Source organism: Sylvia atricapilla, chromosome 6 (assembly GCF_009819655.1).
Source record: "Sylvia atricapilla isolate bSylAtr1 chromosome 6, bSylAtr1.pri, whole genome shotgun sequence".
Taxonomy (NCBI): domain Eukaryota; kingdom Metazoa; phylum Chordata; class Aves; order Passeriformes; family Sylviidae; genus Sylvia; species Sylvia atricapilla.
Genome location: NC_089145.1, coordinates 30,802,304 through 30,825,999, shown reverse-complemented (window position 1 = coordinate 30,825,999; position 23,696 = coordinate 30,802,304). Strand labels below are relative to the sequence as shown.

Genomic DNA, 23,696 nt, shown 5'->3' with positions numbered 1-23,696 from the left:
AGTTTGAATTTAGACAAGAAAGAGACAAAGATACCAAAATAACAGCTTTACCTTTTTTTTTATATATATTTCTTAAAGCATTATTCAGTGATCCACTGTGCACTACTTACATTCTTATTTCAGTATGAAGAAAATCTCATCAGGGTAGGTATTGTGATGTAGAATTCGACACAGCACTGTTAAGAGACATTGTCTATTCATCTCTGCCACCTGGCTTTGAATCCAGACTTACTTATGGCAACTAAAAGTTTCCTGAATTTAAAAGCTTTACATATTTTTCCTAGTAGGGGAAAAAGTGCTTCTAAGAAAGTACTCAGAGTAGGGAAAAGAGTTTCCCATTCTACCTTCTTCTCTTCAGCAAAAGGAGAAAAATATCTTAAAAGAGATTCTTACACTCCTCCCTCTCTTTTCTCAACAGAGTAGTTTCTACAGTGACTAAAAATCAGAAATTTCTTGCAGGAGACACAAAACAGAAGGAACACACAGGGGTCAAACAAGGAAGCTAAATAAACTAAAGAGAAAACACAAAGCATGAGACAGCACTAATGATGGAAAGATTTTGTAAGAAATTAAAGGATGAGTGAGTTAAAATGATCATAATGGTTCAATAACAACTCAAAAGGGACCATTTCTATTATAGGGAAAACAGGGAAAGAAAGGAAAAGGAAAAGAATGTGATACTAGAAAAGGCAAACAGAAGTTGATGTGGTGAACATAACACAACTATAACTTGAGAAACAAGAACCAAAGAAAAAAGACAATTTTCTGCTTAATCAAAACACTCAATTTGTGTCAAAATTCTGTTAAGGGCAATGAATCAGCCACACCTCCAAACATCTTATCAACTGCCCTGCTACATTACCACCTGAAATCATCTAGGGGAAAAAAGCACACATGAAACCACCCTGCACTAAAAAGGCAACTCATGCTGAAAACAAACAGCAAACCCCAAACTTTCAGAAAACAGTACAACTACTGAATGTTCCCTTAACAGGTCCTCTCCTCCAAATAAATGCTTTGAGTTTCTTGTTACTGGTGTGCACTACATAGAACAAGAAATAATATGACAAGTGGATAGAGATGCATCCATATTCCCTTTCACTCTGACTAGTATTACAAAGCTTTTAACAGGATAAAGCTGTATTTTATAATACAGAGTCACTAGTATAACTATGTTTGTTATTTCTTCCTTTATGGTACATTGTTTCTTGGGTGACTTCCCATCACGACATCCTCACAGACACTGCATACCTAGAATGGATTCTAAAATGTTCAGTAAGAGTATGTTCTCAGGCACAGAGAACTTATCAAAGGAAAATGTGGTGGACTGTTTGCAGGTCCCCTCCACCCCAAAAAATATAACAGCATTCTCTCCAAAAGTCTTATCCTTTATTTATGGGAACCTACAAAGTACTCCTCTTTCTGCACTTAAAGCACATTAATTTACTGAGCACAATTTATGGACACGGTAATATTTAAAGGCAGAAATAAAATAGTAAAATAAACTTACTTCCTTGAAATAGTCTACAAAGCCAAACCCCAAAATCTATGGAAGCAATCAAAAGAGGGTAAGTCAAATTAGGAAAAGGAGGCAAACCGGTAAACAGGCAGGTATCCATGTTCTGATCTGTATATAGGGGTCTAAATGAATAAGTCAATTCCAATAGAATTTTCATTATCTATTACACAAAGAAACAGATCAAGAAACCAAGTATGTTAACCCTGTATAATGAGATTTATAAAACCTAATTAGGAGACTGAATTCCAATTGCTTCAGCATGAGCTCTGTACTTTCATTACACCAAAAAAATCTCCAGCCCCTGAAATCATATTTCCCCCTTTGAAACAGTGCATACATCTTACTATCACTTGTTAAGAGGCACGAAGTGTTTGACTTTAGACATACAACTGGCACAACTTAAATATTGGTCTGCCATACTTCTACTCTGGGTGTTTGCAAAAATTAGTTCTCCCACCATGAAAAAAAAAACAGGACGTGTTAATTCTATTTCCTAGATGTGGAATTTTTCCAATTACTAGAGGTCTATACTAAATTAACACTGTGATTTCAACAACCAGAGGGTTACAGAAAAAATGAGAGTGAAGATTCTTGTGCTCATACACATTTCAAGTAACTTTTGACGGTTTCCTTCTAAATTTGAAAAAATACCTCTATGAATTGTGTATTTATATGGTGCACTTCTGAAAAGTGGTCAACAACACAACTTGCCAGTCTTTTTTTTTTCTTTTTTTCTTCTATTTGCCTCACAAACAAGTGCTCAAATGTCTTTATTAAGAACTTGAAATTTAAAATTGGGTATCTGTTAACATAAAAATGATGTTCAATTAAATATTTTGTTGCGGAGTTTCTTGGAGGACATGATTTGTATTTGGATCGAGGGTGAGCTATCCAGCCTGGCCCTCAGTGCAGGCTGCACGCCTGTGCTGTGTCACAGCAAGCAAATATGTTAAGGTGCCACAAGGAGATAGTGGGTTTCTAGGTGTAGTGTTGTGGTGTGAACAGTTCAGCTACCTTAAGAATAAGATAAATAGTGCTTGTTTGCATTCTTTGTATGGCCTGTCATTGTAAACTATACTAAGAATCTATATCTAAGAATCTAAGCTGCCATCTGAGAGAGAATAAAGGGAGAACACCATGATAGCCACACTGGTTCAACATGTCGTTTTGCTCTCTGTCTGACCTCCTATTATTTAGAGTCTCTGCTACAATTTTTAATGTTAGGAAGATAGAAACTGGTCATATTTCTTCACCTGTCAACCGACTATTTTATTGAAGATGAAAATTAGGAGTTAATTTATTATAAAAATAACAATGATTTGCTAAAATCTTCAAATATGGGGAATGTAGTCTCATAGTTCATATTAATCAAAATCCACACAAGTAAAGAAACAGGGTAATGGCTGTTTTATCCCCATATATCTACTTCAAACTAAGTAATGGCTTGAGGTTCTTTACGTGCATTATTTCTAACATCCTCACCTTATTACAATACTTTTCCTCAGAAAGAAGGCTGATAACTAGGAAATAATTACAAAATATGATCAGTGAAAGAAACGTCAGGAATTTTTCTGGCTAAATACAAATTATCATCTTTTTTAAATAATGATAGATGTCCAGCCCACAAAGGAAGATTATAAAGGCACTGCTTATCTGTATTACAGTTATTGATGGAAGTGAAGTAACATTTTGGTTCACTGCTGTTGTCAGAAGTGGCTGATATTTAAGTCTTAAGAACAATGTATTTAAATTTTGTAATATATAACGCTGTATCTTTCAAGTTTCTGAGCATCTCCAGTTTCTGCTGTCATCAACATAAGTAAAACACATTCAATGATGTGTTGCAATTTTAGGTGCCCTATGTATTTAAACGTGGTACAGTCACAGGAAATACACACGCATGTAACAAATGCTTACGAAGAGCAACAAATACATGAAATAAAAAATACTATTGAATATGAACATTTAAATCTATTACTTCTGGTTTTTTCTTTAAGAAATATATTTCTCCAAGAAAAGATTAAGCTACCTCTCTTGAAATTAATCCTGCAGCCAGATATACTCCTTATAGCTATGTAATTTAAGGAACAATATTAAAATCTTAACAGTAAATCACCTTCAATATTTTGCATGCCTTTGGGTATTGAATTTTACATCTGCAGCTAGGAAAAAAAAGACAACCGTCTTGCTATTACTCAGCAGGATACAGATTCCTTTTTCTAAGTGGAATTCCAGACATTCCATCTGTTTCCCATAAAAGTAGAAAATAGTTGGTCTTTAAGTAGATCAGTAATAATACATTTAAAGAGCACAGGTAGAAACTAATCCAGCCAAACAATACACCATAGCAAAAAAGTTTTACTCCTTTTTACAAAATTCATGCATATGAACCATTGCTTAAACAATTATTTACACATTAGAAGATTAATGTTTCCTGACCAGTAAATAGACAAAAAAAAGTTTAAAAACAATTCTACAAAATTATTAAATATAAGAGACAACTACCAAGATGGAAAAAAGGAACATCTATCCTTTTTTCACTGGCAATTTTCTCAGCCAGCCATCTCAAGACATAATAGCTACCTTGCAATGTCTCATCTGGTCATGCAAAAAAACTCTTTTCACGTGGTTAGATTATGCATCTAATTTATTATGTGCACACAATGGGCACTTTCCTATTGTGAAAGCAAATTTCCATGTTACTATGGCAAAAGCAGTAACTAGATATGCAAAGAATAATTTGCATGAGAAAATGACACAGCCAATATGCACTATTCAGAGTTTACTGATGCCGCAGTGTTTTGAAAATTTAGCCCTGGTTTCTATGGTCTGACTTGGCAAGACAGCATATACAGGCATACACAATGGAATACACAAGTATAAACCTTGTGTATTCCATAAAACACAATAATAATTCAAAAATCACATGGAAGTCAAACTTCACAGATAGGAAGTATCATAATATTTCTAACCATCTTTTAGTGGAGGAAGTTCATAGTTGTTATTGCCATAAAGAAAATGCAAAAAAGTATTCCACTTAGCAAAAAAATTGCACTTTTATCCTAGAAGCAGGCATTTCTGCTATGCTAAGAAATCTCTGAAATGGCCTAGACATTTTGAATTATTTTTTAAAATCATCTCATAGTCATAGGCCACAATAATTAGTTATGTTACTTTTCTGCCATTTTCATAATTTCCAGTAATGCAAATTACAGGCCTCATCCTAAATAAACACAGGAAAAAATTAAATTATGGATTCTTTTAATTCACATTACAAGCATGGACCTGCAGGTTCAGACCTTTATAATACAAATTTAAGTAGTAAAGACATATTAACAAGATCATAAAATATTAAATTAGTAGACTTCTTTTCGTACTTGAACAACTTTAAGCACATACATCTAATTATGACAAAACCTCTCAATTTACCCCTTCACAAAAAATGCAAGTATATCATTAAAACATCTATGAAACTTCACCACCATAGAAGCATCTAAATACACAAATACTGACTGTATTTTATATTATTATGAACTATTATACTCCAGAACTATTATGTTGGTTATGGAGAGGGAAAATAATTGAAAACAAAAGTGAGGAGATGGTTATGTCTAGAAATATTGTATGTGTTTCATCTCTGACATGAAAGAGCTCAATAGCATATCTCTGATATCACTTTGAAATCCAATATGAATTCTTGACACTTAATCACCTTTACTGTTTAGTCTACTTGTCACACTAACAAAACCCCACTTATAGCAAGGTTTCCCATCTTATTAAAGACTGTTGTGCAAGTATATGTCAATAAAGAATAATCACAATTAAAGAATGCCAAAAGCTAGAGATAAGCTATTAACATTTTGGACAACCTAACCCAAACTATCACCCTGCTGTTACAAACAATAATGTAAGAGCAACACTTTTTTTAGGTGCGTACATTCCGCTTCCACAGAAAATAAGCCTAAGACATTTCCTACTATTTAATTTTTTACATGAATGGTCCTGATAAATCCTAATAAATAAATATGTTAACTCAAGATTAAAACAATTTCTAGCATTGTCTATATAGCAATAACTTTAACAGTTCTTTGACCAATATTCCCTTCTTCCAACAAAGGGTTTAGTAACTTTTCCAACTTAGGTTTCTAGTAACCTAAGTTTTAATTCTGAAAAAATGAAAAGATACAAAACAGATACTGTACTGAGCTAAAGATGTCATTCATTGTGTTCTGTCTTGTACTGCTGTTTCAGCCCAAGTATATTTTGAATGGCTTTTTCTTAATTTTTCTTACTGCTTTGCACAACTTATGTATGACTAATGCTCAAACACTAAATACACCTTTTGACTTACCATAGTATTTTATTTTACTGATAACTTCACTAGTTAAGAAAAGTTATTAAGAATCAAAGAAGAACAATGAAGGGGGAGAAGGAACTGGAGCACAGGTTCTGCTTGGAGCTGCTGGGGGAGCTGGGCTTGTTTAGCCTGGAGAAGAGGAAGCTCAGGGGGGACTTCATTGCTCTCTACAACCACTTGAAAGAAGATTGCAGGCAGATGGACGTTCTCTTATGTAATGAATGATAGGACAGAGGAAATGGCCTCAAGTTGCAGCACAGGAGGATTAGATTGGATATTTCTTCACTGAAAGGTGGTCAAGTATTGGAACAGGCTACCCAGAGAAGTGTTTGAGTCATCACCCCTGTAGGTATTTAAATGATGTATAGGTGTGGCACTTCAGGAACATGGTTTATAGGTGGACTTGGCAGTGCTAGACTGGACTCAATGACATTAAAGATCTTTTCTAACCTAAATGATTCTATGCAAACCTTCTTAGTCAAAACCATACTATATATGGCAGAAAAACAATTTTTAAAGAATTTATTTCCATTTGTTTCAGAACTATGTATCCAATATTTTCTAGGTTAAGTGAAAATATTTATGATGTTTAGACAAATGTTTTGAACAACATGTACACTATTAGTTCACTACAGAAGTCTGAGATACAAGACCACTGTTTCTATTATCACTAGTTTCCTGTTCTGGACTTTTTTGTTAAGGCTACTGTGCTCAAACACAAAATAACTACAAAGAGGAAGAAGAGTAATGTTTTAAAGTAAATTAATTCCATTTGTTATAGTCTTCTTTAAATATGTATTCTGCTCTTTCTCTGTCACATTACAAAAACATAAAAATGAATATGGCTCTTGAACATTATGATAAACTCTGTTCCAAATGTTCATTAAACAACTGCCTAGTTTACCTGTCAAGACTATTATGCATGCATATTCATATCTAAATAAAATGTAGAAAAGAAGCAATAATTCTGAATGACTGATTTACAGAGTTGGACAAAAGCCTAAGAAGCAGCACAGTATCAGGCTATTCTTTCTCCTTGCGAAGAGATAATCAAGATGGTAGTATTTTAAAATCTATGCCACAGGTAATATATTCCGTTTGATTCACTCAAGATTTAGGACAGGAAATAAACGCTGAAGGAAATTACCACATAAATGACATTCCTTGAAACTAGATGGGCCTGAGAATGAAAGACTTCTTCTTTTATCCAAGCTATAATACTCATCCTCTACTCAGAATACAGAATAACAGTGTTCTGCTCAAAATGAAAGGACATCTGTCTACTTTCTAGTTTTTCAGAAGGTGAACTAGTAAAAATCAGTCTAACAGACTTTTCAATTTTACTAAAGGCAACCATGAGCAGAGACTATGACTAACTTCAGCTTAGAACCTTCAACTGACTTAAGACTTCAGCAGACTCCTTAAACATTTCAAGTATAAACTAAGAAACTGCATAAGGGGCTTTTCTTAATATGTTTTAGGCAATCTGACACCCAAGCACAAACAGCATTCACAGAGAGCACATGAACAGGACAGGACAAAGTGGATTTCATTTAGTTGAATGTAGCCTTTCTTGCAGTGTACACTTGTTTATATAATATCAAGAGTATCTAAAGTGATTGGTCTTGCAACAATTTAAGCACTTATATGTATCTTATCTGAAAGAGATGCAGTGATCTCATAGAATATGAATTAGCAGATTATTTAGGGGAAAAAGATCTTAATCACCTAGAGAAAAAAAAAATAATATTGGACTTACAAACTCATTGCAGAGGGCATTCGTTTCACAAAATTGTATTCATGATTAATTAGACTGTAGTGTAAATGTTCTGCTATAGAGAATATTTAGCTAGTTCAAGCCAGATTGTTAAAATCACCAAATTCAAAAATTACCTTGCTATCTTGCACATTATACTGTTCTTATACTATATTACTTAGTTAGCTTTTACACTCTTCTAAAACTTCTGTTAAGGACATAAGCAGTTTTGTTGTATCCAAGAGCTGAAAGTCATTCCTGTCTTTACCTTGTATCACTTGTTTCCTTTTGTCTACATCAAACATTGGACACCTTTAGAAGAAGAGTGTAGGCTTTATTCAGGCAACAATTTTTCCCTTTCAGTGAAAAAAAACAAACTGATAATGCTTAATGATACATGGAGATGAATTAAGACAACCTGTCTTCTCTAGCTTTCACCAGAACATAAAAAATATTTCTGCATGAGATTTCTGGTATCCTGTACCAAAACTACACACCAACACTATTTAATTTAGCCTTACTTATACTTTAATTTATTTGCAATTAGCAAATCTACACATCACCTGGCAGTTTACAGTTTCAAATACATAATTGTGAGGTAAACCACAGAAATGGTTTTAAATTGAAAAGATTAAGAACAAATTGAGTTAGAAAGCGTTTGCAGCATGCTGTGTTCCAAAAACAAGAGAAAATTATAAATCAGGATTAAAATTGCACATTAAAATCTGTTGTCCTCACAATGCATTTTGTTTTCTGTTATTTGCCTGCTCAATTGAATTTATAAAAGTAAACTCCACATTCAAAACTAACTAAACGTAAGAGGAACAGCTGTGATCTACATTGCCCTGCTTAACATGGTTAGTCCACTCACACACTAGGAAACTCAAAGCAAAACACCACAAATAACAGCAAACAGAATACAAACAGGAAGCCTGAAAGACAGTAGAAAAGGAAAAGCTAAAGAGTCAAGAGCTCCATCCAAATACATAATCCAGTATGTGGACTTACTGTGATAGGTTCTACCAACGTCTTAGATACCTACATAAAAGAAGTATTTTATTTTTATTTAAAAGTAATTTTTGTAATGGAATGACAAGTAAAGTTGTGAATGAATAGCTTTAAGAGTGAAGGATGGAAGTGGAATTAAATTTTCCAGCAAGTAATATTAAATTTGACAACAGTTAAGAACCTTTTCCCCCACAAAAAAATTACTTCCCATGGGTTTTGGTTGAGTTTTGGGTTTGTTTTTTTGGGTTTCTTTCCTCCTCTGTGGGATTACTGGGAGGTCAACTGTGAAAGTACAAGTAAGATTTGGCATAATCGTTTTCTTCCTGGAAAAAATCCAGATAATAAGTCATGTAGTATAATATAATTAGTAGCTTGGAGTTGTTTTGTTGTGTGTATTTGCTTATGAAGCAAGCTCAACAGTTTATCAAATTTTAACTGTAACACTTCTCTACTGATTAACCAAGCTCTTTCCTTCCCATACTCTCAGCACCAATTACTGTTTTTATCCACTGTTACCTGTGTTCTCAGATGGTATCTGTCAAGCACAGAAAATACTCTCATGAAGGTCTTACCAAACTAAGCAGTTACTGAAAGGTCTGAGTATCAAAACCAAGTAGTAAATTCAGCATTCAATACTAAAATTATTCTGCCCAAACATATCTCTACAGCCAGTCATACTACTCTGTGACTCCTCAAATGTTTCTGTGGGATTATGGCTGATCTTAATTGATGTAATCTTTTAAGAAAATGTAAAGCCCTAATGAAGGTAATTATATAGCAAGAATTGGTAACAATGCATAGAGTAGGTACACATACAGAAAATGTGGGTTTTGTTTAAATGGTTTGCCTAATACTGTCTTCAGAAAAGGTTCACAAAAATGAGAAAAAATAGAAATCTTCAAAAGAGAAAAAAGTCATTTAATGTCAAGTACCACCCATCTGGTAGACTGGAGGTGCCTCTTCTTTAACTGCATCAAAATGTATTCCATACACTTACAGAAAGATTACGCTCGTTATTTAACCATACAAGCCCTTAGTCATTCAAAATCAAGCTATTCAAATATGAGTTTATTTTTATCTACCACCTTTGTTCCTAAAGACCACTTAAGTGCTGCATGAAACTACCTTAATTTTCAGTTAGAAAAATAAGTCCATCAACTGTTGAGAAAAGGTTCCTGAAGGACATGGGAAAAGAGCAAAAGGATCCAAATCAAACAACACACCACACCAGAAAAAAGAAATTCCTTACACCAAAGAGGAGTTGAAGTAGGAACAATAAAATTAGCTGAGCTGGAATTGGTTCTGACACTAGTGTTTATTTCTACAATAGTTAAATACAATTCTGATATTTAAAGATTGAAATTCCTATTATTTCAGTTTTGCTTCCCTATTTACACTGCTGGTTTCATGTCAGGAACATAAAAGGTAACCCATCTACTCTACTTGAAAATCAATAAAACAGGGAAAACAGTCTTTTTTCCCAAAGTACCTGGAAATTGAGAAGATAGGAATTGTAGTATCTTTTGAATGTAAAGATATTTCTAATAAATTAATTAACTTAAATATTTTTCACATCATTCCTCAGAGATGAAAAGTAAGGAAATTTTACTTTACATCTTATTAAAAGATCAGAGGTTATTGCTAATGCAGCAGTTTTGTGGATTCATGTTTTAATATAGAAAAAACAGTCTAGTAAAGCAAAAGTCAATTAACTGTAGGCTAACACTGATGGCACGAGTTTCTGCTCTTGTTCTTTCCATGACACTGAATTTAAAAGAATAATTTAAATCAAAAGATTGCAGTTACATCATCAGCTTTGTCACTTGCCCACTGAAACCCTGGCCATGTTTTTTTGTGTCCACTACACCATTCATAACATATCCAGTTCTCTAAAATACTTTGACTTCTGTAATGCAACACCAGAAAGAAAAAAAATATTATGTAATAGACTATTTTTCTTTTGAGGCTTTTATTTTCCAACACAATTTTTCTGATTTTAAAAAGCATCAGTCGCCCACATCATCTTTATTTTCTTTGCCCAGTCTTGACACATGCGGTTACTTATCACATGGACAAAAATATCTGATTTACCACTATCTGAAAAATTTGCATTTGGACTCTTGATTTAACAATTTCCAAAGCTTCCCAAATGAGCAGAATTAATTGTATTTGGGAGGGGAAAAAAGCACAAAACAAAATAAACCCACTAATTTCAGCTTACCTTCCTAGATTTTCCATAGCAGCTTAATCCCATAAAATCCAAAGTAAAGCCTGTTAGATATGAAAGAAAAGTGCAAAGCTCCCCATTTAAGGACTAGTTACAACTCATTAAAGTAGGGACACATATAATTTGAAGCATTACAATGCATGCTGAAATATAATTAGTGGCTATGAATCAAACCAGGATGGATTGAACTAATTCCTGGAATGCTATTATGGAGAGTACCTTGTGGAGAAAGAATGATCCTTCTGTTTGCACAGCAACTAAACGGCTTCAATTTACTTTTAAAATTGACTCGAATTGGGATAAAGGTCCAGGACTTCAAAATGTGGCCTTCTAAAAATAATCAGCCTGAATTATGCCTGTTTCACACTGTGATACTTGCAACCTGGTTACAGGCAGCAGGGATAAGGCTGCACTCAGCTTATTTCACTGCTTAATTTATATGGTAATTACCACACCACAGCCAGAATGGAGAGCATCTGCCAAAACTGAAGGCCCCAGAATAATAAAACTGACATGTGCTGTGATATTGTTGATGTGCTGACTAAGAAACTTCTTTTATCTCCTCTTGAAGCTATAAAATGGTATTCGTGTTATTACTAGCAGGGAATTTTAACAGCCTTGCACTGACAGCAATTATGTAACACATGCACAAAACAATAGAGTTTCACATCACTTAATAAATCCTTGAGCTCTCTTAGCTCCAGATCTCTCGCTGGCTGGATTTTATGGTCTGGTAGCTCTATCCGACCTTCAGAACACTGAAGTATATAAACCACAAAAGCGCTAGAAAATTATTAGAAACAACTGGCTCTTCTCCCTGTTACATCTGTTTAATGAAGAGGGCATGGTGTATAATGACGGAGGTTAATTAAAAGATTTGTCCGCTCACTTTAACTCTGTAGCTAAATGCTGTTATGAACCCCAAGCAAGATACAGATATTACTTTTCCTACTGTGATCATCCTCTTATTAAGCAACATTTGCATTTGCAACAAATAAAAGGCCATTTCTTTACCATGGAACAATAAAACAGATTAAGTTTAATTTGCCTTTATACATTTTTATGAAAATAAAAACACGACACTTTTATGAAAATAAAAACACGTCATTAATAAATTTGCAGGTGATTTTCCTGCTAACATTACCAATTCTGTTTCCAATACTATGCTTTAGTTTTTTTGGCTTGTCTGCAACTCCTAGTGATAGTACAAAGGTTACATAAAATAACTAAAACAATTGTACTATAAATGTTTAAAAAGCAAACTCTCAGATAAAGAAGTACAGATAACTGAAAACAAGGAATATAAAGACAAAGAATATAAGTTAAAAGGCCATTTCTGTATTGGAACTTGAATTACAGGATAGTGCTCACACTTCTATCAAAAAGTGTTTGACAAGTGGATTGATTAAAAAGGGAGAAACACTTGTTACACCTTGAGCAAGGTTACAGTCTAAGTTTATCATTCATAAAGAGTCTGCATGCACGACTATCTTTAATGTTTCTTCACAAATAAGTCCATATTCTCTACATTCTATACAGTTCTTATGTCTGTCATTTCTTGAATTAATGTAATTCAAGTTTATAATTATTTTTATAAAAGTTCAGGTTAAAGACATCCCTTTCTGAGAAGGATCATCATCATCACACTATACTTGAAATTTCTCTCACGAATTAGGTTACAATGCCTTCCTTTGCATACAATATCAAAAAGATCACCATTCTTTTGCTCCTTTACTAAATTAAAAATCCTTAGCTGGTTACTGCTACCACTTTGAAGTCACTTACCTGATTACTGCTTTCTAGCTTTGTCTCTAAAAAGACTAGAAATAAAAACACTTGTTGGCACTTAACATGTATTTTATTTCCTCAATCAATGATCCTAAACAAAAAAAAAGTACAAGATGTTTTATTGCATATGAGTGACAATTCTAACCATAGACAACTCTAATTTACTTTCCCAATTACACACGTATATTGATTAAATATATACTAAAGCAAAGAGCTGTTGCAGTCTATGATATTTATAAGCAATCACACTGAGAAAGTAATATACACAGCTTCAACAAAAAAGCCTCTGTAGACTGCTTCTCACAAACCAGAAACTTCCAGCACACTCTTAATAGGCTTCTATTACATTTAAGCCAATAGCACAGGACAGGCACAAAATGTTTGTTTCCTGCAGAATGAAGACCCCCTGCTGAGAGACACCACTCTTCCTTGATATTTCTTTGAAGGAAGGCTTTGATTTACAGAAAGAAAAGCAGCTAGGAAGAAAAAAAGAACTGCTACAACCACATGTTCATGTTTATAGAAGCAGTTACTCAGTTTTAATCTTCTTTTCCACGAACATCTCAAAAAGTGAAACCATTCAGAACATTTAAATACTCTTCTTATCAACAAATATTGTTTAGTGTTCAACACATATACATACCACAGTATAACAACATTTTGCATTGAGGCACTAGAGAAGATGAATGCAATAAAAAAAAAAAATTGTTTTAAACAAACACCAATAGTCCAGGCAGAAAAGACTATATGATACGAATAACAACTAGATCCCATCAGAACAGAATGGAGAGTTCTCTGCATGTCAGAAAATTAGCACCAACACATAACGAATAGGGAAGTGTTCTAAAAAAAGGGTAGTGACAGAGCACATACAAAGGGAGATTATTAGTAAGGAGGTGTGCTTAATTTTGACTGGGTTTTGCATTTGGGAAATATTACTAACTACACAATTGGTTTACTCTTTAAATTATAATGAAGGGGGGGAAAGAGCCTATAGAGATATTGTGCAAATACTCTTGAAGGAATAATTTAGAAATGCCAAACTTCTACAGAAATAATTCAAATAAACCTATTTACTCCTAAACATAATTGACATAAATAGAAAAATAAAAATGGGTCATATTAAGAAGTATTTCTTACAAAGTCCAGTCCATATCTTCTGTCTTCCAATGTCAACTTATTATAATGGGCGTCTTTTTTTGGTCCTACCTGAACAGTTGAAACTAAAGGTAATACCCTATATAGAAAGCTTTTCTCCATAAATAAGCAGTACAGAACATATAAAATGTGGTCATTATCTTGCAGTATTATGTACTAATGTACACTTGTCAGGATTTCTAAGCAGAACAGTGCCAAAATGAAGAAGTAAGGAGGTGAATCACACAGAATATTCTGAGTTGGAAGGGACCCACAAGGACCATCAAGTCCAGCTCTGAAGTGAATGGCCTGTATAGGGATCGAACCCGCATCCTTGGTGTTATTAGCACCCTGCTCTAAGGGGAAATCAAACCCAAAACCAAACCAGACAAGAGAAAAAAAAGACCCAAAGAGAAAATCCTACAACCCTGCTTCTTTAAGAACTGGAGGACTGTGTTAAAGGTTAGGATTTATCACAAAGTATGCGGCCATGCTTTTTACATGGACACAATCAATTTGTGTGATGACAATTACACTTGCCCTGCGTAGTTTCAAAAATACAAGCCCAAAAAGCAATTCTAAGTCTCAGCCTAATTCCCCTTTTTATGAGGGGAGACCTCAATGGCTAGGACATAGGCGAGTCTGAAAAATTTTCATCACAGCCCTGAAACAAAAAATTAGGACAAAAAGACCCATGGAGTTAAAAAACAATTAATCTAGATCAACGATGAGACTGTCATCCGAAAAGTGAAGTTCCTAGTCCCCACACAACAATCTGTTCATGCATTTTGCATAAGAGATACAACCAGTGCTCAATAGTCCACCCATCACCAGGACAGAGAAATAATATTCTAATTTATCCTGGTTTGCCCCTGAATACTTTGTTCCTGGATGAGTATCGTAATAGCACCAGGGGAAAGATGATGTCCTTCCTAATCTAAACGTTAGAAAAATAATTATGTAGGGTTAGGTCACTCTCTTGCCAGAAGTAAAAGGGAGATAAAGCTACTGAGATAAAATTGTTGAGGTTGAATAAAGTGAGGGCATACTCTAAGACAAGCTGTGTTTCTGAAAGAAAAGAGGCATAGTTTTGATCATGCCTGCTAACATGTTTTGTACCTATGGCTGCTCACGTTTATTGGCATGCTCTGAGCATGTGTAGCAAACAGAGGCCATAGACAAAGGAATGCTCAGTCCAACATCAAAAAACAGACTTAAGCATGAGACAAGCCACGAGGTGCCCAACCCTGCCAAACTGGCAACCAGTACAAATACTCAGTAGCAGAATGCTGGGCATTTAAGTATTTTCTCCATCAAAAGTATATTTGCCTTTAGTTCTAATAAGAGGGAATATTTTAAGTGAAGATTTTCTGGAAAGGGGACATCCCAGCCTCCTAAGTATTTTTTGATACTGACCTGTGCTGTGCAGCACAACTACAAAATATGATGTGTAATTAGACTGTTTAGATTTATGAAAAAAAAAAAAAATCCAAGGCTTTTCTCACAGCAACTTTGTTAGACTCTGTAAACGTGATTACCCTGCTTCTGAAAATAAAATTACTACATTCATGCTAGAAATACTGTTGTTATCATCTCAGGAAACTTCCTAGAAGCCAAAATTCCATCAGAAATACTTCATTCAACTAAGCTTTGTCATAAAATTGTGATTATCATATTTATCACAGTATGCTATCAGTTTGCTTTAAAACATTAATTGCAGTATCCCTCTTATCTATAAATTCAGTAGTATTTTTATATTCTTAGGAATCACACTGAAAATAACTTTTTGCTTACCACTACTGCCTTTCATAGGTGAAATATAATATTTTTTTAAATATATATATATAATATATATAGCTTAAACTGAAATAAACAACATGCCAACAGCAAGATTACAAATATTTATAGAAGTCACATACTGCTAGGACATTTAAGAATGTTTTGGCCTAGGAATCCCCATGTGGCCATCAAATAATTTCATGTCGTTTACAGGAGTGTCTCTGACCTGTGCATCTGCTATGTATTTGAGATGCTGTATGATTACATTTCCATCCTGGCCTAGTAATCCAAAGTGTCTCAATAAAAAATCCAAACTTCTACTACACAGTTTGTACATGCAGACATACAGACATACACAGGTATAAGATAAATTTACAGCCAAAATTTTCTATGTTAACATTTATCAAACTCAAAATCACACAGCCACCAACTATAAGATGTAGAGACACATTTATATGCTACTTATCAAGAGATTAAGATACTCACCCACAAGGATAAATTACACCTAAGCACATGTTGCAGAAGGTTTCCTCCACAGCAGCCCTGTTGTTTCTCATTTCTCTTTTTGAATGGGACATTCTAGGGCACAGCAGAAACAGCCTTCCCCAACAACATTTGCAGAGAAACAGGGGCTTTTTTCTGACTATTTCACTTAGAATACAGAGCACAAGTGGGCCAACAAAAATAATACTTCTTTCCTACAGAAATTAAACAGTGCTAACTTGCTGCAAGGAATGAGGAAGTCCTGCATTTGCCAGTATAGATGTCTGATAACAGGTAAATACCTTCTCCTTGCCTCAGAGGGACATGCACACTTCAACCATGAAAATGTTATGGTGTCAACACCTACTAACCAGAGAATTTTTAGGCTTTATTCAATATTACCGCAGCTAGAAACCAGTTATTGCATTGAAATGTGATGCTACATGTTGTACAAAGAGGGAAGAGAAACGAGAAATTAAAAGCCCAAATTAAGCTGCTATAAGTATATCCATATAAAAGGTACACTTACACAGATAGTCATGCACCTAAAAAACACCAAAACTCCACTGCTCAATACACTTGACTGCCTTTAACCAGAAGGCTTCAGGCAGGAGCAGAGCAATTGGATGAAGGGCACCATCCTGCTTTGAAGCCATGTATTTATCTCAACCATGAACTAAAGACGACAGGTTAAAAGGAGAGTTTGGAAGGAATGAAAAAGAGCATTACGAGTAGATACATGGAACGCAGGTTGGAGATGATGAGAGAGGTCAGGAGGCAGAAAAATGGATGATATAGTAAAAAAAAGTAATAGGCAGATACAACAACACTGTTGAGGTCAGAGAGAACAGAAGTGTGACACAGATACACTGAATAATTAACAGAAGAGCACAGAAGCAAGTCAGTTTTCGACTCTTTTACCATCTAAGAAGTACATTTCCAATAATAATCTGTTTGATGATGTTAAATGCCATTTATAAATAAACAAAATTAAGAAAGCAGTGTAGTTATACTTAAGCCATGTTAGACACACAAAATCGGAGGAGATCAAACTATGACTATAAGTAGCACTACATGAATTTAGAGATGGGTGAGCAGTCAAGGATACTTTGTTATTTTATGATGGCAAACAACACAGTATAGCGGAGTTGTAAACCAACAGAATTAACTGGAATGTCTTAACTGGAAATGACATTTTGGGGGAAGGATGATTAGCACACTGAATTGACAGAAAATTTGATCATTCTTAGCTAGAAATCCATTTTATTTAAAACAGGTCCCATTACAGGTATCAAATTCCAGCAATGATTTCTCATATATAGTACAAACACATAACTAATATTTACAATGCAACTGGCAATATTACTTATCAGCATCATATGGATGCAGTTCAACTTAATAGGCATTTACATAAATATTATCCTAATTTTCTGTATAAACTAGAATCATCATTTAAGAGTTTAATACTGATAAATATTTTAATATAATTTAGTTTTTAGAATTCATCATGTGTACAAAAATTATTTAATTTTATTGAATCTTAATGCAACATGTAGTTTTAAAATATTTTTATAAATACTTCTAGCAGCCACTTCATTCTTACCCACAGTACAGTGAAAAACAATACACGGTAAATTTATTTAAATCATGAGTGAAATATATACATTTTGTCAATTTGCTTTTAATCTTATTGCTCTCTTCTTGTGTGTAGTGGCTGCTAAATGAAGAAAATAGGATTTTCACACTGATATTTTCCCAGGTGGAAATGCTACCACATTTCATTCTGAAACAATTCTGTACAATCATATAATTAGAACAAAGTCTTGTAAAGCCTGAATAAACAAGATCTGTTTGAAGCTCAACAACAGCTTGACAAGCAACTTTAGCACCTGTACAATTTTTGAAGAAATAACATAGGAAGTGGCATATCTCAACTTTATTTAGATAGGCTGTCCTTTTTCTCTTTATTTGGTGCTATGTATTATGAAAATGTTTCATTAAACAATTTCTACTTTTATGGTGAAACTCATGCTTATTTAGAAACCAGATACCATATAATACTATATAAATTAAAATAAAGATGTTTGCTATATATCTGCTATAGGTCTACAATGACTACCAGTGAACAGAGTAGTTAAAAATATGGCTGTGTTTCTGTGTCCAAAGTATTAGTTGTTAATTTCTAGAGAGACTGTTATATGACAACATATTACAATATTGTCTGGTTAACAAATAATTTTCCAGATTTGTGGTAGGGTTTTAAAAGGGAGGAAAGGAACTATGGCAGAGATCAGGAAGAAATTACTCCTCTTTTCTGAAAGTTACCTAACACAGATACAGGATCAGGTACACTGAATTCAATCAGTATCAGGGCAAAAAACTGGAACAAGACTACACATAGTAGTCACACATAACAACAAAACCCATTATCACCCTGATGAACAGTAAATTATATAAGTGATGTAAGACCTCCTCCAGGACCAAAAAATAATTAATGTTATCCTGAGATGTCCCCACAGATATACTTTTTTGTATTTTGTATCAAAAAGATAAGAATTATGCTTTTTGGAGTAAGCTCTTCAAGGTAATCAAAGCTCCTGACAGCATTGTCACATTTATTATTTTTGTTCTTTATCATCCTCACCATTTGTTAACCTTTCTGCAAATTTCAGCTATTGCAATAACCAAATGCATATTTTCCTAATACTACTTGATATTAAAAAAGTCCTTAATAATTAACAAGCACACAATGCATTTGGCTACAAGACTGCATGAACTTTTGAAAAAAATGACTCCTAGGGGTGTACAGACATCTGATAAATTTAGTATTAAAGACTAGGGTCTTAATTCTATCTAGCTTCTTCTGTTTTAAAAGCACTTACTAAAAGTAAGAGGACAACTTTTTTTTCAAGTAGGTATCAGTATCTTGGTCATGCTGAGAGGTAATTGGCATTTATACTTACATCTGTGTATACACGCTATTACATGCATATATATCCAATATGCATTTGAAGTATTTTTGATTTTATATGTTTAAGCAAAACCCCAAAAGAAAAATGTGTAGGTAGATTTTGGCAGGAATTAATCAGCTTCCAGTGTAATACATTACAAATCAACACACATATAGCCAGCAAAGGTGAAGCTATCTTACATAATAGCTTGCTTTGATGAGCATTTAAACCTACTGTCTGCCATGAAGAAATTCAACACATCATCAAACGTGCCACTGGATTATCACAAACGGCCAACAAGACAAAGCCACAACTGAAAAATAACTACATTTATTATTCTTTCTATATAAAATTCTTTTCATTAATGCTCAGCAACACGCATTTGGCAGCTGAACTGGGTATTTTTTTGAAGCAGCAGTTAACAATGCAATCCACAAAACAAAGATAAGCTCAGTGGTTTCCAGGAAACTGAAAGATGAAAGAATGCAGAGAGAGTCAGACATGGTTTCAAATGAAGAACAAGTGAACTAAGGTCAAACTGAAACCTAAAAGAAATTCAGCAAGGGCCCAGATACCATGGTACAGATACATTTCAGTTGGATTGAAATTTCACAATGCATTTCAACAATGCATACAATACATTCTTTGGTATATTAATTCACTCGGGACAATTTTTTTCAAAGCAAAGGAGAAACTCAGATTCCAAACCCCTTTGTTTCACTAATATAGTGTAATATTCAGCAGATTTTATGCATTTATATCAAATGTAAATGAGATTAAAGTTTTATCTTCTGGCTTTGTTTTGTGAGTTTGCTCCCAGATTCAGCTGAGATAATGAAGTCTTACAGCATATATGGGTTAACTTTAGTGGAGGAATCCATAAATGCTATAATTTCAGAAGCCTGCACCTACTAAATAGCCACCTCCAGAAATATGATTAATGTATTCGTTCCCCTTGAAGAGAAGGGCATTACCATTATACAAATAAATTTCGATAATCCAACTTAAAGTAGTGAAAAAATGCAACATTCTATTATATACACTAAAAAAAGCTAACAGAGTTACCTTTATACCTACTGCAAGTAATACCCTAACACACAGAACTAAATTCTGCTTAGTTAAACTATTCATAATTTCCACCTAGGAAGCAAAAACAAAAAATATTTTGTCCGAGGGACTTTTCAAAATACATTTTAATGTAAGTTCTCTCAGATACTAAGTTTGCAAAATGCTGCATTTTACAACCATTGGGTATAACCACACATTCAGAAGTAACACTCCTAACTGCTGGCAAATCACCTCCTCTACTCAGAGCAGAGAATTTATTTATTATTTTACATAGCAAATTACAGTGGTTTAGGAAAGAGTAAAGGAGAAGTTGAAATGCAATGTGAATTTTTAAAACGTGCATTTTAAAAACACAATTTTAAGAAAGCTAGGAAAATAACAATGCTAAAGCTGCACACATGGACTCTTACCACAAGTGAGAGACAAATCTTTCACAACCTGCACTTTAGAAAGCAGAAATGACAACTTTATTGCCAGTCAAAATATCCCCTAGATCCATGCCTCAGCATTCCTCTTCTGACATACAGTGAAGAGTGCCACCTATTGAATAAAAACCAGTACTTCCAGAAATCATGAAATTATTCTGGAAACATGCAGTCTTATGTTAAGACTCCCTTAAGACTCCCTTCCTCAACCCAAGCTTTCAGTTTAGTTTTTCATCAAGCAGTGTCTTGGCAGAGACCAGATTTGCCCAAATATTACTTTGGTATAGAAACAACGTCCTAACAAAACTGCATTCATTATCTGATTTAAGGAAAAAAATAGTCAATTATATGTGGTGCATTTAAAAAAAAAATAAATAAATTTAAAAATCTTCTTCTTTTCTTCTTTTTTCACACAAGAAAGTAAGCCTACTTGCATTCAGACCTGAACACCTCTTTATCTTCTTCATCAACAACTGAAGCATCCCACAAAGGACTTCATATATTTCACATTCACATGCCATGATCTCAGTCATGGTACAGAGCAGCAACTGAGCAGAATACAGTGTGTCCCCCTATTCCAGCTGGTAGAGGGGTCCGCCGCTTGGGACTCAGAGAGCCACAACCACCCCCAAAAGATGTCTCGCTAAAAACAGCTTCTTGGGGGGTCAGGGCGCTCCTCAGCTGGCAGAGGGGCTTTTCAGCAGGAGGGCAGAGCAGTGATTTTTCAGCTCAGTGATTTCAGCTCCTGCCCTTGTGAGTTTGCCCCTCTTTTAGCCGGCCGTGATGAGAGAGAGAGGTCTCGCGTGGAATTTCCGCAGGTGGTAACTTTATTGCAAAGGTACCAGCGAAAGGGATCCAGGGACGAGGAACCTCTGCTGACCAGAGGAAACTCAGGGGTTTTTATGGGACACCAGGGTGGGAGGAAAAGGGTACAAAACCAATCAATTGTAACAGATCTACATAAGATCCCGAGGGGGCTTGTGGGTCTCCGGACAGGTGAAGTTGCGAAATTCTTTCTTAACTCCTCAGCTTGGCTCTCTCCAGGGCAAAGCAGCTGGGGCTCCGCCCACTCCCACATCCCCCTAAAGATGCCCTGCCAGGTGCTGCATAGCAGACAGCAATGCTACACATTGGTGCAGGTGACATTCTATACTTACAAAGAGTGTAAATGGCATTACAGTCTACCAATTTAGAGTTTAGAAATGCACACAATCTAGTCAAGGAAAAATGTAATCATGTAATCTGATACCAAACAAAACTGCTATAACCCAACCAAGATTTGGAACTGACCCACTTATACACAAATATGTGAATGAGTCAGCAGCCCACTGCATTTCCCAGGCCTGCTGTAGACTATCATACAATCCCCAGACACACTTCCTCAGATTGTGCTTGCCTCATGAGCGAGGTCAGTAGTGACAAAAAGTGATATAAAGGTCAATGAGTAGAAAAATAGGACAATATGCAGACTTACTTTATCTGATTACCCCTTAACCTACTCAAAATACTGAAATTCTCAGATTTTCCCTATTTATTTGTCTCTCTCTTTTAACTGTTTAATATAACAGAACAGTGTATTAAAATTAAGTTCTACTATTGTTTTGGTACTGTGAATAAATAAGAATTAAATATGTTTTCTTACACACACACACACACAAGTGAACAGCCTCTAAAACAATCAGTTTCCCTGTTCAAAGTCTTTGTTTTCATACTTCATATATACTCCATCATTGCCAGAATAAACCTTGATTAGGTAGAGTGGCTGAACCTTTTGCAACTATAGCAATGGTGCTGTAAGTAATGGAGATTATACCCCTGCAGTTATGCTGCCACCTGAATCACAAAGCTTTTGATATGCACTGGAGATCCCTTTTTGAGGGTGATAAAAGATTAACAGGAACAATACTTTCCCTAACTCTGATTATTGTGGAGACAAAGCCTACTGCTGAATAAAGACCTCCAAAATAAAAAGGTAGACCATGTGTATTTTTGGTCTGTCAGAAGAAACATATATTTCTGTTTTTCTTACTAAGTGAAAAACTCTAAAAACAGCTACACACAAGAAACAAATTTCTACAACACACAGACATAAAAATGCTATTTTTCTTTCAATGTAGTGATAACAAAGAAAGATAACCACAATAACTTAGTGTATTGCCATCAGACTTAGTCCTTCAAAGAACACTAAAGTACATGAGCCATTAAAAGTCCTTTTAGGATGTATTTATATATTATTGTTTGTGCTATGCCCCTCTGGGGAGAGGAGGATAATGTCTTTGACTTCAAAAGACCCTATATTAAAGGTCAGTATGTACTACAACTGAAAAAAAGAGATTTCCCAGACTAAGAATAATTATTTGAGATATTTGCCTGCATATTTCTTTGGGGATTCCTTTCAGAAATTTACGTAAGGTTTAAAAACTTGATTTTATTTATTTTAAGACACATGGAATGATAAATTCCAATGTTCCCAGACTGGGGGGAAAAAAACCGACAAAAATAGGAAACTTACAAGACTTTTCTCTAGGGATTCCAGCTGATAATCTATTTCTTTCAGACGATTCTGTTGATAACGTTTTTCCTTATTGTCCCGCAGAATCTTTTCACCTGGAACTGTTTCTAGGCTGCTGTTTGCATAAACCAGAGACTCCTGAGAAAATAATTGATACAAGTCAGCCACATAACTTTATATTGCTTCACAGACAGATGAGGGTTCCTTTAATTTCTACTGAGAAAATAGTGAAACGCTTAGAATAATAAGTCAGTGTCAAATTCTGCATTTGTCAAATTCTGCAAATTTTCATTATATATTTTCAAATACATTAGCTAAATATCAGGCAAGACATATTTCAAGAAATGAATTCTTGCCCTTTGCATTTTAAGAGGAATTTCTTAGTCTCCAGATCTAACACTTGGATGCTTAATTTCTACTACAACATTAAAAGTGCTCTGAGAATAGGGGTGTCTGAATGACTGGTTCAAAGTTTGCTCCTATTAACCACACTGGGATCAGAATTAAGTCACAAGGAAAAGGAAAAACTGAGCCGAAATGGCAACAGCTTTTGTTTGCTAGATATCATGGTAAACAAGGAATAACCCTCGGGTTACACATTCTCACATCCTTCAATAGTTTTGGACTAGATTCTGAAGTGCGTATCAGTCCCAAATACATTCAGATTTCAGTTCATTGAGAATGAC

The 23,696-nt window shown here is 34.6% G+C and overlaps 1 protein-coding gene across 1 annotated transcript in view; it reads right to left on the bottom strand.

Annotated features, from left to right (window-relative positions):
• FSIP1 (fibrous sheath interacting protein 1) overlaps window positions 1-23,696 on the bottom strand; it is a 66,870-nt gene that overhangs the window by 26,887 nt on the left and 16,287 nt on the right. The window contains exon 10 of the mRNA XM_066321414.1: window positions 23,011-23,148. Coding sequence (XP_066177511.1) covers window positions 23,011-23,148 — 138 coding nt within the window. The remainder of the gene's footprint in view (window positions 1-23,010; window positions 23,149-23,696) is intronic.